The sequence below is a fragment of the Chiloscyllium punctatum genome, chromosome 32, assembly GCF_047496795.1.
Source record: "Chiloscyllium punctatum isolate Juve2018m chromosome 32, sChiPun1.3, whole genome shotgun sequence".
NCBI classification, from domain to species: Eukaryota; Metazoa; Chordata; class Chondrichthyes; order Orectolobiformes; family Hemiscylliidae; genus Chiloscyllium; species Chiloscyllium punctatum.
Genome location: NC_092770.1, coordinates 7,916,195 through 7,931,387, shown reverse-complemented (window position 1 = coordinate 7,931,387; position 15,193 = coordinate 7,916,195). Strand labels below are relative to the sequence as shown.

General features: G+C 38.2%; 1 protein-coding gene across 5 annotated transcripts in view; it reads right to left on the bottom strand.

Moving 5' to 3' along the window:
• Positions 1 to 15,193, bottom strand: part of LOC140457863 (uncharacterized protein C3orf18 homolog) — an 85,118-nt gene that overhangs the window by 12,446 nt on the left and 57,479 nt on the right. For 4 of the 5 annotated variants that reach the window (XR_011953381.1, XM_072551582.1, XM_072551581.1 and 1 more), the window contains 3 exons: positions 13,480 to 13,847; positions 13,359 to 13,384; positions 1,722 to 1,827 (listed from right to left, as the gene is read on the bottom strand). Coding sequence is in view for 4 of the 5 variants with exons in the window: in XM_072551582.1 (XP_072407683.1) it covers positions 1,722 to 1,827; positions 13,359 to 13,384; positions 13,480 to 13,593 (246 nt within the window). In the remaining variant the exon portion in view is untranslated. Of the gene's footprint in view, positions 1 to 1,721; positions 1,828 to 13,358; positions 13,385 to 13,479; positions 13,848 to 14,596; positions 14,697 to 15,193 lie in introns of all 5 variants that reach the window. The other variant, XM_072551584.1, reaches the window with a different exon arrangement.

The window sequence follows — 15,193 nt, the reverse complement described above, 5'->3', positions numbered from 1 at the left end:
AAATGTGATTAAAACTATTTGCTCACATGGAGGGTAAACAATGACAGGAACTATTTGGACCAACTAAACTTCTATGTTTATAGACAAATTTGGGTATAGCTCAATTTAAGGCATGTCAGTGGCTAAGAGCCAGGGTGTGGGTGGGGTATATCTAACCATGATTCCTTATATGTTGTTTCTAATCTGTAATGAAGTGATAAGGAGGCAGCAAGTACAGACTAGAAAGTTTCCCACGGAGTTGAAACTAGAAAGAGTCACCATATTTCCTAATAACATTTACGAGAGTTATGAGAAGCAGGCTATAATCAAAGCACCTATTTGTCTGAAGAACAATGCATGACACCAGGAGACCAGCAGATTTAAAAGCGCAAGAAAACAATACAGTAGAGTTTTAATCATTAAGTCAATAACTATGGGGTAATAGCTATTTCATTTAATGAGCACAGATTACATAATTAAAGCATACATTAACCAAGGCATCCAGGAAAAGCCAGCATAAAAACCAGATCCATAAAAACTGGCATGGCATTGACATATTAAATTTCTCTACCCAATTCTATATTGTTGTGCCAGGCACATTGGGAAAATCGTGTTCACCTAAAAAGATACTTTGACAAATGAATTTTAGATAAATCATAAGAACATCAGAGCTGGTTAAATTTATCTTTTCTAGATAAGGGAGAATAGAAAAAAAATCAGAACGAGACCCTGATAGATCCTTGACAGAAGTTAGGCAATAGAAGAAATGCACAAGAAGCAACTGTCATTCAAAATGTTTCAGTCTTACTCTTATTTTAAACTTGTTTTTGCTTTCACCTGCTTAAAACCTAATAGATTTCTAACTTAACCCGGTTCTGAAGAAAGGTGATTAACTGAAAAAGTTTACTCTGCTTTTGTCTCCACAGATGCTGCCAGACTTGTTTATTTCCAAACTTTTCTGTCTTTATTTCAGATTTCCAGCATTCAAAGTACTTCGCCTTTGTATTAGAATTTTCAGAGAGATTTACAAAAATGTAAAATGACAAAAAAAAATTGGAATTGAGGTACAGTAAAAGATTTGGTACCTCATGGAGAAAGTTATCAGTACTGACATACAAATAAATGGCTTCTTTCAGTGTGCCACATTCTAATAATTCTCAATTGTAGAATGTCAACATCTTCAAGTATTATTTGTGAAATATGTAAAGAAAAGAACGACAGAAAGATGGAATATGCTTACTGAAACTTGTTTTTCTTTGCTTTGTTTCTCTAATTTCCTGAAAATCCCTACTCTTTCTAGGATAGTTCCATGTGCAAGAACTGTTCTCTGTTACCATTTTTATTAGGCTATTCTGCAGGTGGAAGCCAAACCGCAGTGTTCATAGGCTAAGCAGTCTTGGAGGAGATCAAAGCTCAGCTTAATCTATCCCTGTCCAAGTTCATGCATGCACACTTTCCACCATAAACTGTTTGATAGCAATCAGAAGCAAGAACCCTGGCTGACTTTTCATTTTCCTTGTTCACAGGGGAATGAGTCCAATTCGAGTAGCATAATTTCTCTGCTGCCTGAGAATAAGCTAAATTCAGAAACTGGAAACTAAGTCTGAGTTTTGTCCTCTTACTAAATATTGCTTTTCCTCACTGGTGCTTTAAAATTAAAAAAAAAATTCTTTAAGGTTTTGACTGTTTTAGCGATCAACCTCATCTTGGTAAAATATACATTCCCAATAGATTTTACTTACTTTCAATTCTCCACTGTGATCTAAAGATTCTTCTTCCACATCATTACGATCCTCACTGGGGTCATATGAGTAAATTGGCACTAGTTTGTTGCGTAGTTTTTCTAACCTTTGAAACAACATAAAGGCCTTTTAAGAAGGATTAATCTTTAACAACTAAAGTTATAAAAAACTTTAATAAACATTCAATGAATATATAGCCTATCATTATTATAGCTCTCTTAGTTAAGATGCTGTCTTGAGCAAGACTACTGACCTCTGGGTTATCAATTCTTTCATGCTACCTTTACCATAGGAAACACCTTGCTACAGCAGTCAAAATACTTGGCTTCTGTGCACATTCAAATCATAGAGGAGAAATTGATTTCAATCTTCTCATTCTCAAATGGATTTATGTGAACTTACGTTATTAGTTTTAAGACAGTTATTTAAGGGGAGAATATGTTAAGATTTAACATATTAATAAACAATCTTTATTGGAGGAAATACATAATAATCACTATAAATATTCTCTGAAGATTTTGGAAAGCATTATTTATTGGAAATATTTTTAAGGTAGCAGGAGAGCTGACAAGTTAGGTGGCTGAGTCAAGTAGCAAATCATGTATCAAAATTACCAAAAACAGATGATCAAACTTATCAAATAAAGTTATACATTTTTGTTCATGTAGAAATTATCTAACAGTCTACATATTTATCAGTGTTGGCTGCATTTTAGAAGGAATTCACTGGCTGTAAAACTCTTTGACATTCCGAGGATGTGATACGGCAGTATATAAACACATGTTTGCTCTGTATATTGAAAACACTGCATCTGCTAATTTTGCTCAAGCCATTTTCTATCTTTAAAGGAGATTAAAGGACAATAATCTTTACATTTTTTACATTCAACCTTTAAATCACAGAATCTTACTGCTGTATTTCTCTCTTCTTTTCATTTACAGGATTGAAATGATAGAGCAGAAGCTCTAGAAGAGTTGATTTTATTTTTGCACTTGCAGATCTAACATTCAAGGTAAGCAGACCTCATTTTATATTATGCAATCCTCTCATTTCACTGTCAGCACAAATTATGGCAGAGGAACAACCATCCTTTGTTAGTGAATTGAGACTACACCGTGCAATATGTTCATTATTTTATTAGAAATAAATTGGTTTCCCAAGAAAAGTCTATGGCCCTATACCACACAATTTTTCTATAGGTGATGAAAGCACATGACAGATGGCAGCAGTACAAACTGTGACCCTCAAAATGTAAGTGTAATGAAAACAGCAATATCAGCTCAACATTATAATTGGCTTTATCTTTTTCTGTGTCACTTTTCAATTTTCATAAACAATATTTAACAAATGTGTTTAACTGTTTTTAGTAGAGGAGTCAGGTCAGGACTCCTAACACGTTAACAAATCTGGGAACATACTACCTATACTGCTGAGAACCAAGCAGTGATTGTCTTAAAGCTGGGTGGTGGGAACTTGAATGTAGGAAGCAGCATCAAAAGGCAGATAAACTAATCCATGAATTAGCTCATGACATCCATAATCTGCAAGCAATGACAGAGCTGAAGTATCGAACGAAATAGCAAAGGAACAAGAACAGATAGTCCAAAACATAATGCCACAGTCCTTGCCTTACAAGGTGTGGTGGACAGACATAGGAGTTCTAATCATAGTCAGTTGGTGATTTAGCTATAACGGAAAAACACAAGTGATTATAACAAACTTATCAGTTGGGAGACTGATGTAGTGAAGTAGCACTGTGTCATTTTAAATCACTCCTTTTCTTTTAAACAGTCTAGACACATTTAGCATCACAAAGAATATATCAATATGTTGGTTAAAAGAAAACCTTGTATTTATCCAGCACATTTCATAACCAGAAGGTATTCCAAAACTTTTTACAGCCAATGAAACCATTTTTTTCTGGTGTAGTCACTTTTGTAGCATAGGAAAAGCTGCACCCTTTACATGTACAGCAACCTCTCACAAATAGGAATATGATAATGGCCAGACAATGTCAGTCACATTCCCTCACAACAATTTGTTCTTTTACAATATGAAATTTAACAAATTCCTGCTCAAACTTTTATTTTCAGCTTCCTATGAATTGTACATTAGTTTCAAGGTGTTTATCCCATTTATAGTACTTGTGCCTGTTTCAATGTTTGGATGTCTAAAACATTAATAAGGCTGCAGTGTGGATTAAGAAACCTATTACAATGGCAGAGAGACAAAGTCTTGGAGGAGTAAGGGCAGAGTGTATTTGGTTACAAGTAAGAGATAACTGAAGAACAGAGGTACCATTAAACTCTAAAATGTATCATAAAAAGTCAACTATTGAGATACACAGGAACGTATTTACAGGAAAATTAGAGAAGTGCAAAGGAAAAGTAGTAATATGGTGGGAGTCAGCATAGTAAGCATGGAAACAGACCCTTTGGCCAACTTGTTCATGCCAACCAGGTTTCCTAAACTGAACTTGTCGCATTTGCCTGCATTTGGCTCTTATCCCACTACACCTTTCCTATTCATGTGCTTCTGTCTTTTCAAATGTTGTAAACGTACTTGCCTCTACTACTTCCTCTGGCAGCTTGTTCCATACACGCACCACACTCAGGTCACTTTTAAATCTTTCTCCCTTAATTATTCTAATATACTTTAAATGTTATAATATAAAATGGAATAGCAGACAGCAGAGATGGGAAAAAAATTATGAAGTGTGGTTCCAACTAATGAGGAAAACAATAATGGGTAGAGTTGATTCTGTGGAATTAGACGTTCAAGAAGATCAAATGTCAATAAGGGAACATTTCAGAATCAGTGATCATAGTATATGTTTTAGATTAACTACAGAAAAGGACAATGAGAGATCTGGAATACAAGTACCTCGCTGTAAAAGTGAATTGAGACTGGATAAATTCTGAGTAAACTGCTTTTAAATAGGAAATAGATCTACCACAGTTGAGATACGTTTCAATGAGGGGAAAAGATGGGGCAACCAAAACCAGACTTCCCTGACTGACTGAAGAAATAAAGAGTGAGATTAAACAGAAAAAGAAAATGTAAGACAGATGTCAAGTTTATAATACAAGTGAGAATCATGCTAAAAATAGGAAGTTCAGAGGCTTCGTTTAAAAAAGCATATGGGGGAAAAAGAGAGAGAATGAGAAGAGACTAGCAACAAGATAAAGGGGAATCTAACTGTCTTCTATAGGCATGCAAAAATTGGGGAGAATTTAATAGAGGCTATGGGAACTTGCCTGACAGTGACTCTGCATCACTTAATTTTTAGAAGACCAGCTGAATCAAGTCCAATCAGCCATCTGAATTGCAAATGGTTGGCCTTCCTCAAGATAAAGGACCCCAGGAACAGATGTGTACCCAGCCAAGAGGGACTGGCCAACCCGTCACCATGAGCTTTTCATTGCATGACAGTACTACTGGAAAGGCAGTGGCTGCTGCTGTTACTACACCTACTCAAGGTGCCTCCACACCATTTCAAATAAAAAGCATGTTTCAGGGACAAAACACATCCTAAAGAAATAACAGACAAGGGGAATGCAGTGGATGTGGTGCACATGGACAATCAAAGAGCCTTTAACTAGGTGACATATTAATCTTAAAGATTATAGCATGTGCAGAGTTGAAGAATAGGTTACACTTTGTGTTAAGCATACAGTTCTGGTCTCCATACTACAAAGAGAAACTTAAAACATTGGAAAAATATAGTAAAGATTTACAAGGATGTTACTGAGAAATAAGGATGCAATTATTTTTAACGATTGCATAGGTAAGTGTAGAAATTTCTTTTTTGAAACCAAGTTGTGGAGGTATACGAAGAAGTTATCCAGAGTGACCCAGGAACCCAATGGGAATCAAAGAAGGGAGTGGAGACACTGTTGACGAGGATGAATGATCTGCTGCATATACCAGGCTAAGTGTTATTCTTTCCTCAATTTTTAATACTGCTGAGAATGTAGTGAGCATTGTAAGATTACTCACGAATGTCACATAGAAGACTGGGTGACAGACCTCTCCATCAGATGACTAATGTGCAATAAACACCTTCCAATTCAATGCACCAACTCATGTTGCACCACTAGCAGCAACACGCCACTGCATTTCACAGATCAGCAAGGTTTCACACTTAAAACAGAAAAGGAGTTCCAACACTTTATAGCTTACTGACCTTCAATCAGAACTTACCTACTTATCTGATAGCTTCTCACCAAAGGCTTATGTGGGACAAGGACACAACCAGAAAAGATTTAAAATGAAACTTCACAGAAATATCAGGAATACACATCATGAAGCTTTATGGCTTTCCATCAACTCCAGTTCTTTGACAACACTGAACTACCAATCAATCAGAACCTTTAAATTTCTAACTTCTTCCATACAACATTATGCTTACCAGTATTGCACATGGACAATTTGAGCTGAGAGAACTGACACATCTATCTGCATCTATCAATGCAGGAATAATGCTCATGTACGCATGTTAATATCTTTACATGGTTCTAAATGGTTCTCTTCTTCTGCACGATGGAGTGCCAGTGCTGAATACCTGGCATAAGACTGCTCACCAACTTTGAGGAGAAGACTGCAGGCATGTGAAGGTAACATACCCGGGCTGAGGATGAAGGGAGATTGGATATGTGCGGCATCTAGCCAGAAAGTCTCTATTTGCAGATCTCCCAGGTGCCCATCAAGCTTAATAATTAAACTTGGGTAACAGTGGCAGCTCATAACACTAACAAACCTTTATGTTTTTCCATGCAATCGCCAGATCTAAAAAAAAGATCCAGATGAAGAAAGAGTCTGCAGGCAAATCTCTCAGTCTTATACAGTAAAACTGAGGAGGAACAGTTGGAACCATTAGAGGAAACGTCATCAAGATGTTCCACCTCACCCTGCACCAGCATAGAGACTTTCACCTTGGTGGGTAATGCATCCAGAGTCGGCTCAGAACCATAGTCTGGTGAGCAGCGTACTGATATGAACCCAAACTGGAAGAAGAAACGATAACTGACAATTCAGGATAGTTGGAAAACAAGCCCCAACTGAACTCAGTACAAATAATGAACTTCTGCACTTGGCCATTAATGATCTTACAGAGATATTGGGACAAGCAAAGAAACATCTGGTCGTAGTGACTAAGATCATGTGCAGACTGGAGTGAAGAACAGCAGTCTGCTCAACTTTTGGTTGATATTGTTGCTCCAACAAGTTAGTGCATGGTTATCTCTAAAGACATAGTAATGGCCACAGTGGAGAGCCAGGACCAGCAGAACAGTTGGTATCTGTTGGCTATGTGCTCAGAGATTCACTCTATTGCACACGCAATAGATGCTTTTGTTTACTGATCCATTTCCCTGAAAAAGGTGAGTAAGATGCCATTGTACACCAACAAGGTGGGGGGGGCAGTTGTGGCTGCTGAGATGACACCAAAAACTATTGGTAGGAAAAGAAAGATGAAAAAATATTGAAGTCACTTTGGGCATTATCCTTTTGTACAGCATTTCATATCAGACTACACTCATGCAGTCTATTTCTGGTAAAAAGTCTGATCAATGATATTTTCCTTTATTGACTCCCTTGAGAATTGGTGATCATGCCAGACACTCACGTGCATCATCTGCAGCAGTGAGGTTCTTTTTCACCGCTATGCTTTGGGAAGAACATAATTCTGAGAAGTGAGAATTTAAGCAAGATGAATGAGATTAGAAAGTCATTCAGCATACTGTTAGCCAATAAACATCTCCACGATCGAGGAATGATCTATGTGGACTAAGCCTGCAGAACTCTGTACTGATGCACTGGCCAAGACATTATTGCTGCAAAGAGAACAAAAATTATAACAAAGAGAGTATTTAAGTTTCACAGTAAAAAGACAAGAGTTCATTTGAATACAGGAGTTCCTCAGCACAACAAATTGCCTGTTACTTCAGAGCCTCTACAAATGTTCATGCGAAGTCATTTGACCTTAATTCCAGCTGCTATCAGGTTCTTATGTGTTTGACTGTCTCATCTCATACTGCCTTGACTGCTTCAGCATCCTCATCATCAACTCTGGCATCCTCAGTATCTCCATCATATATTTCTTCTCCCTCTCCAAAGAGGCGTTTGGTTGGTCCATCATCCCCTGTTCTAAGTTCCCAACTCAGGCCCAACCCATCTGAGAGCTAGGTTGTGCAGGGAACAGCAACCAATCAATATTCTGGAGACCCTGCCTGGTGACTTCTGGAATGTCTCTTCGAAATGGTCTGGGCAATGGATGCACATCTTCAGAAGGCTAACTGTTCAATAATGGCCACAGGTGGTGCACTGTTTGCAATCGGTTTGAGCACTTAGCTAAGCTTTCTGGGTGCTTGTGCATCTATATGGCAAACATTCAAAATTGGGTTTGGCAGAATTTAAGTACTGTGACATTTCGCTAGATAATGTGTGCACACTGACAGGAATTGTTAGGCTTGGTCACAAACTAAGGGGAAATTGAGGAAATGAAATTCCTTTCTGCTCTAGAATCTGGTTGGATAATGGCATAGGGGTCCATATGCACATTGTTAATAGTCACTTGTACCTGAGGGAACCTTGTGCTGGATTCAAACCTGACATCTCTGGCACCTTGATTCTCTGGGTCTACGATGATCTGGCCAAACTTAATTTCTGTAAGGGTCATTTGTGAACTCTCAAATGCACTTGTGAACTACCAATTGGGAGATACCATACATCCTCAGCTGTGGTCAGAACGAAGCTAACGGTGTAGGTGATGGCTTATCTAATTAAACAAATTCCTTGTGAGAAAGTAAGAAGAAAGTGAATACTACCTTTCATGTAACAAATTCAGTAGACTAGTCAATTTCGCAGAAGGCCCAAACACCTCTCTTTATTTGCTGCTTGCTCATCTATAGCTGTAGCCTGCTGAGCCCATCTCTACTTGTTGTGATTGCTCTTTCTTCCTTTGCATCCTTATCAATGCTAACACAGCTACTGGATTAAGTAGGTCAAACCTGTGGCATGGAAATACTACCTGTGAAGAAATATTTGTAATGAAAGGGGAAGTTTCCATTTGAGTTGTTGATACAGTTACTATATCCTTTGGGCCCTTATCAGGCTGCTCATGTGGAGAGTGATAGTCATGGCTACAGGGCAGGTTATGTGATGAGGTAGATCCTCCATAACCAGTAATTGAAGATTACCCTTCTTAATGCTGTCATGCAAAATATTAGCGTGTTTTATCTTTAATTTTTGATGCATGTGGTAATTAGTACAATGTCACTTGTCCTGCAAAATCCTGAGTGGTAGCCATACAATCTTGCAATGGACAACCTACGTAATGGTTCTTTGTCCATGTCCTTATCTTTCTTTGCATCAGTCTCTGAATTGTCGTCCATAGTTTAATTCACAACACCACACTCTTACCCTTCAGTGCTCATTGTGGTTGTTAGGTGCCCTTCTTGTCAAAGATTAATGAACAACAGGGTATGGTGGGAGGTGGTTGTTTGCAGCTTAAACACCTTATTTGTCTAATCTTGCAGCAAGTGTTTCCTTTCACTGCAAATGCCTTAACTGAGTGATCACGCTGTAAATTGTCTATCTTTCAGTTTCCATTGCCTCAGTTAGATGTGATTTTGGCATGCACTAACATGGGCAATCAGATCTGTAGCTCCTCTCCTTTGCACTGCACATTTTCAGAATTATTATTTTGGAAAATTGTGTTGCAAGATAAGTTATTGTTAACTTTTCATTCAAGTCTTTCACTCTCCATCCTCCCCATTTTCCATCACCACTGATCATAGAATCATACAGTACAGAAGAGGCCCTTTAGCTCAGCAAGTCTGTACGGCCAAAAATACACTACCACCGAAACTAACCATTGCCTTGAATGTTATGACACTTCAAGTGCTCATCTAAATATATTTTAAAGATTGGGAAGTTTCTTACCTTAATTACCCACCCAGGTAGTGCATTCCATATCCCCATCATCCAATGGGAACAAAAACATTTTTCCTAAATCCCCTCTAAACCTCTTATTTTTCACGTGAAAATTGTATCCCCTATGACTAAGGGGAACAGCTGTTTTCTATTCACTCTGCCCATACCCATCATATTGTATACCTCTATCAGGTTTCCCCTCTTCCATCTCCTCTGTCCTTTAATCTTTTCTGATAGTTGTCTCCTTGGATATTGCCCTTATCCTGAGCCCACATCCATCCAGATTCTCATGCTTACATGAGCCTAATACTAATTAGTAACAGGATTGGAATGTGCTGTCTAAGCCTTGGTGAATTTCTGCAGTGTATCTTTTGGATGGTACACACTGCTACAGCATTGGTGGTGGAGTGAGTGAAGTTTATGAATGTGATGCTTCTCAAGCAGGCTCCTTTATTATAAATGGAATCAAGTTTCTAGTTGGTGGAGCTGCACTCATCCAGGCAAACAAATTCTCATAGCCGAAGATCCACTTATCCTGACTCTCTGCTTTCAGTTGATTAGCTAAACCTTTATAAACAAATAAATTACCCTTAACACCATATAATCTTACCTTGCATGTTAACCTTTTGTGCAACACCTTATCAATTGCCTTCTGGAAGTCCAGATATACTGCATCTACAGGATCCCCATTATCCATATTGCTGTTACATCTTCAAAGAACTCGAGCAAATTAAGCAAACATGATTTACACCTCATAAAACGATATTGACTCTGGCGAAGTTAGCCGATATAGTTAGTGAGTTCAGTTTCTGGTCAGTAGTAACCCCCAGGATGTAGATAGTGGAGAATTCAGTGATAGTGTTGCCATTGAATGTCAAGGGGTAATGGTTAGATTGATGAGGTCAAAAGTAGATTGGTGGTGTGGTAATTGGATTAGTCCTGCTTTGTGTGTACAGGTTGTAGCCTGGCAATCTTACACATTGTCGTGTAGCTGTACAGAAACAACTTGGCTAGGGATGAGGTAAATTCTGGAATACATGCCTACAGTACTATTGCTGGAAATTGCTCGGGCCATAGCCTTTGTAGCATCCCCTGTCTCCAGCTGTTTTTTGACATCATGTGGAATGAATTAAATTTGCTGAAGACTGGCACCTGTGATTCTGGGGATCTCTGGAGCAGGCCGAGATAGATCATCCACTGGGCACTTCTAGCTGACGACTGTTGCAAATTCTTCAGCCTTATGTGTTGTATCTATATGCTGGCCTCCCCCATCCCTATCATTGAGAATGGGAATGATTGTGGACCCTCCACCAGTGAGCTTCACCACCTTTCTCAACAAAATATTGCAGCACTGCAGACCCGAGGTCAGTTCTGCCTATCACTTGTTGATTAAGCAGTTTGCATGCAATTAGTTGTGTTTTTTTTTGGCAGGTTGACACATTGCACACTTGAATTGTGCCTTGTGGATGATGGAAACTAAGGTAGTGAGTTACTCGCTCGAGAATACTTAGCCTTTGACCTGCTCTGGTAATCTCTGATTTTATGTAGGTGGCCTGGTTTAATTTCCAGTCAATGGTAAGCAACAAGATGATGATGGAAATCAGTGATGATGATACAACAGCTCAACAATAATCCTGCACTTTCCTTAGAAAATAATCTTTTGAAGTCTTATTGCGCTTCTTTTTTTTAATCAATTATTACACAACTAGAGTCGATGGCCTTAATGGTATTATCACTGGACTGTTAATCCAGAGACCCAGGTAAAGTTCTGGGGAGCTGGGTTCGAAATCAGCCATGGCAGCTGGCAGAATTTGACTCTAATAATTACGTGGAATTAAGAATCTAATGATTACTAAAAATCAATTGCCAATTGCGGAAAAAACCCATCTAGTTCACTGATGTCCTTTATGGAGGTAAGCCCGCCATCCTTACCTGGTCTAGCCTATATGTGACTCCAGACCCACAGCAATGTGGTTGATTTCAACTCTGCCTTCTAGGCAATTAGGGATGGGCAATAAATGCTCCTTAGCCAGTGATGCCCTCATCCCATGAATAAAGAAAATTCCAAAAATAAACTATATGCTGTATAAGTTGAGTACAATAGCAATTATTTGGGAAAAAATACCTAATCTGTTGAGAAATGATTTACGGTTAACCAGTTGAGCACCTTCTGACCTATGATGACTGCAGTTCATATGTTTAGTGTTTTGCTTATTTAAAATAGAGATATTTCAGAGTTGCCCTTACTTCTACAGTCAGATACTAAATCATCACCTTACACCATCAGAAGTTGAAATCATAGTCTTGACAACCAGACTGTTATTCAAAATGACTTGACCTCAGAACATGATCATTTCTGCATTTACAATTTTAGATAAGGACCACTGTGAAAGAGCACAGCTCTCAAACGTGTGCCACAATTAGGCCCTGATAACCATCTTTAAACATACAATGAAGGATGACCACCTCTCCAGCTGAAAAAAGCCATGGTAGCAATGCTTGAAGGAGATAGAAAATTGAACCAAAACCACAATTTCTCACTCAAGAGTGCCACCTTTAGCTAACTTTCGTGAATGAAGTCATACAGCTAGCTATTTTGAACTCCGACTCTAAATTAAAAGAATTTCAGTTCATAAAAACAGAGAAATATTGTACTGTCGTTCTAAATATAGACCCTTAACAGGCCGTGAATATTTAAAATTGCTGTAGATAGTACACTGTTTCACATCTTTTGACATTTGTATAAACAGTTTAGTTAATAACAGGATGCTCCACATCCTAAATGAAAATCACAGGCCATGTCTTCCCCTTTGTGCAATGTAATGACTCATGTGTGTCCAAATTGCTGATGAGATCTTTCCTGTTTCATTCATAAGGAAGTCATGTCCATAGAATTATTAGGCAGGAACATGAAAACATGTTACATCTAAAGACAGAAGCCAGAACCAAGCCCATTAAAACATATAGCAATTTACCAAGGGTGATTAATTAAGGATAGAAAAGTATTAACTAACAATACAATACTTAAAGCTGTCTAATAGATCGATTTTAAGCTCATTGAATTTATTTGCACATATTTTTGAATTTTGTAAAAATTACTGCTCTTCCAAATAAATGGAAAGTTGTCAAAAATGCACTAAGGATTTTTTTTATTCAAGACAAACAGTAACTTGGTCTTTGATGAATTAACTGCACGTTTAGCTCAATCACTTTTCATCAGGAAATCAGAGTTCCTCATATCCTGCAGGAAGGAAGTGCTGGCAGGAGCTGCTGTCAGCACTGCACCAGGCTCTTGACTCCCTCTACTTCCGACATGTGGTAATCACAGTCTCCATGCACCACAGTGATCTATTTAAAGGCTACCCCTCCCTCACCTATTACCATGTCAGTATCTTCCAATTGAAAAGTAGAATTAATATCGGCATATGAAAGCCTACAGGGCAGAAATAATAACAAAATACTATCAAATTCCTGCTGAAATATATAGGCTATTTCCATAATATGTGCAGAAACTATCCCAGGTTTCTTGAAAGATAAACAGAACTGCTCATCATTCATAAATAATTTGTTTGAAGAGCTAAGGCCCTTACCTTCTTTCTACCTGCCCATTGCTGCCATGCCTGTCACCAAATATTTATATTTTTAGTACTAATCTTCTTGTAAGTGAAATTTAAGGAAATTTCCCCTTTAAAATATTCTTACCTGCGTCTCTTTCGAACATACTTTATCTGGCAAAAAAAGCAATAAAGATATATTAAAAGTACGATTATGGTAAACCCATAAATTGCAGAACATGTTGAAAATAATTTTTTTTAAATGTTACCACTACAACTGCAATGCCAATGACTGCTATGACTGTAACAGGAATCAGCATGAATCCTAAGATTGATGCACCGTGGTTACTGTCAGGGGGGCTGCTGGCTGTTTGATTGGGCATGACACTTTAGTTTGCTGATGTGTTGAAAGTAGGTTTTCTTTTATACTTGTGCTTGATTGGTGGTGTGTCTGAAAGTTTTTCTCAAAATTAAGTCCTGCAATCTTTTCATGGTGTATTGTTTGGAGTGTTGAGTACTGGAACATCCGTCATCTGGTCTTCAGGAAAAATTCAAACAGAACATGAAGCGACTGAGATTCTTTGTTATTCTGTTTCACCCATGATTTTGTTGTGGTCAGTCAGCACCTTCAAATAGGCTAAAAATGAAACATAGAAATAATTTAAGACTTGTGCAAGATGTGGATTTTGGAAGAAAAACCTTATTAAACAAAGTTAAACTATCGAGCAAGGCTAAATCCATTTCAACCTTTCAAATGTCATCATATAAGTGGAGAGAAATTGTAAATTTTAGTGACAGATCACATTCCGATGATGCACGTTTGCACTTAAACAAGAAAGGAAAATTTATCAGCTGTCACATTGTTTATTGTTGCCTTGCAGGTAGGTTTTAAAGTATGACATTTACTGTTCTTGTAGAGTTTAAACAAATATGTCAGTATTCTTATGGTTTTGATTGAGATAATATTGATAGATTAGCAATTATGAAATCTGGGGAGAGAGTGCTGCTGGAATGAAAAGAGAAACTACAGAGACCTGAAGATTCTAACTCTTTTTGTTATCAGATCAAGATTACATGGTATTTATGGCTCAGATCCACAGATGATTCAATGAGTTTGAAACTATTCAGCCTGCTTATGTAGGAAAATACCCCAGGGTGCATCACAGATGTATTGTGCACAGTTTTGGGCCCCATTCCTCAGGAAGGATGTACTGGCTCTGGAGCGGGTTCAGAAGAGGTTCATGAGAATGGTCCCACGAATAAAAAGCTTAACATATGAGGAATGTTTGAGGACTCTGGGTCTATACTCAATGGAGTTTAGAACGATATGGGAGGGGGGGGAGGGGGGGGCGGGGTGTGAGTGTGGGAAATCTAATTGAAACTTACCAAATACTGAATGGTCTGGACAAAATGGATGTTGGCAAAATGTTTCCATTGGTAGGAGAGACGAGGACCCGAGAGCACAGCCTTAGAGAACAGGGAAGACCTTTTAGAATGGAGATAAGGAAAAACGTCAGCGAGAGAGTGGTGAATCTATGGAACCTATTGCCACATAAGGCTGTGGAGACCAAGTCATTGAGTATAATTAAGACGGAGATAGACAGGTTCTTGATTGTTAAGAGGATCAAGGGTTATGGGGAGAAAGTGGACGAATGGAGTTTCAATCAGCCATGATTGAATGGTGGAGCAGACTCAATGAGCTGAATGACCTAATATCTGCTCCTATGTCTTATGGTCTTATAAAGATGGATTATGTGTTCAAAATTGAAATGAGGAGGTATTTCTCCTTCCAGGGAATTTCGACCATAGAAAGTTGTGGAGACTGAGTTATTAAATATTCATGGCTGAGTTAGACACGTATTTGAACCATAAAGAAGGAAGGGTTAGGGAAAAAGGTGGAGGTGAGGACAAGATCAGAACAACCCTTGACCTTAGTGAATAGAAGAACAGGCTTGAAGGACAGTATGGCTTACTCCTGCTCCT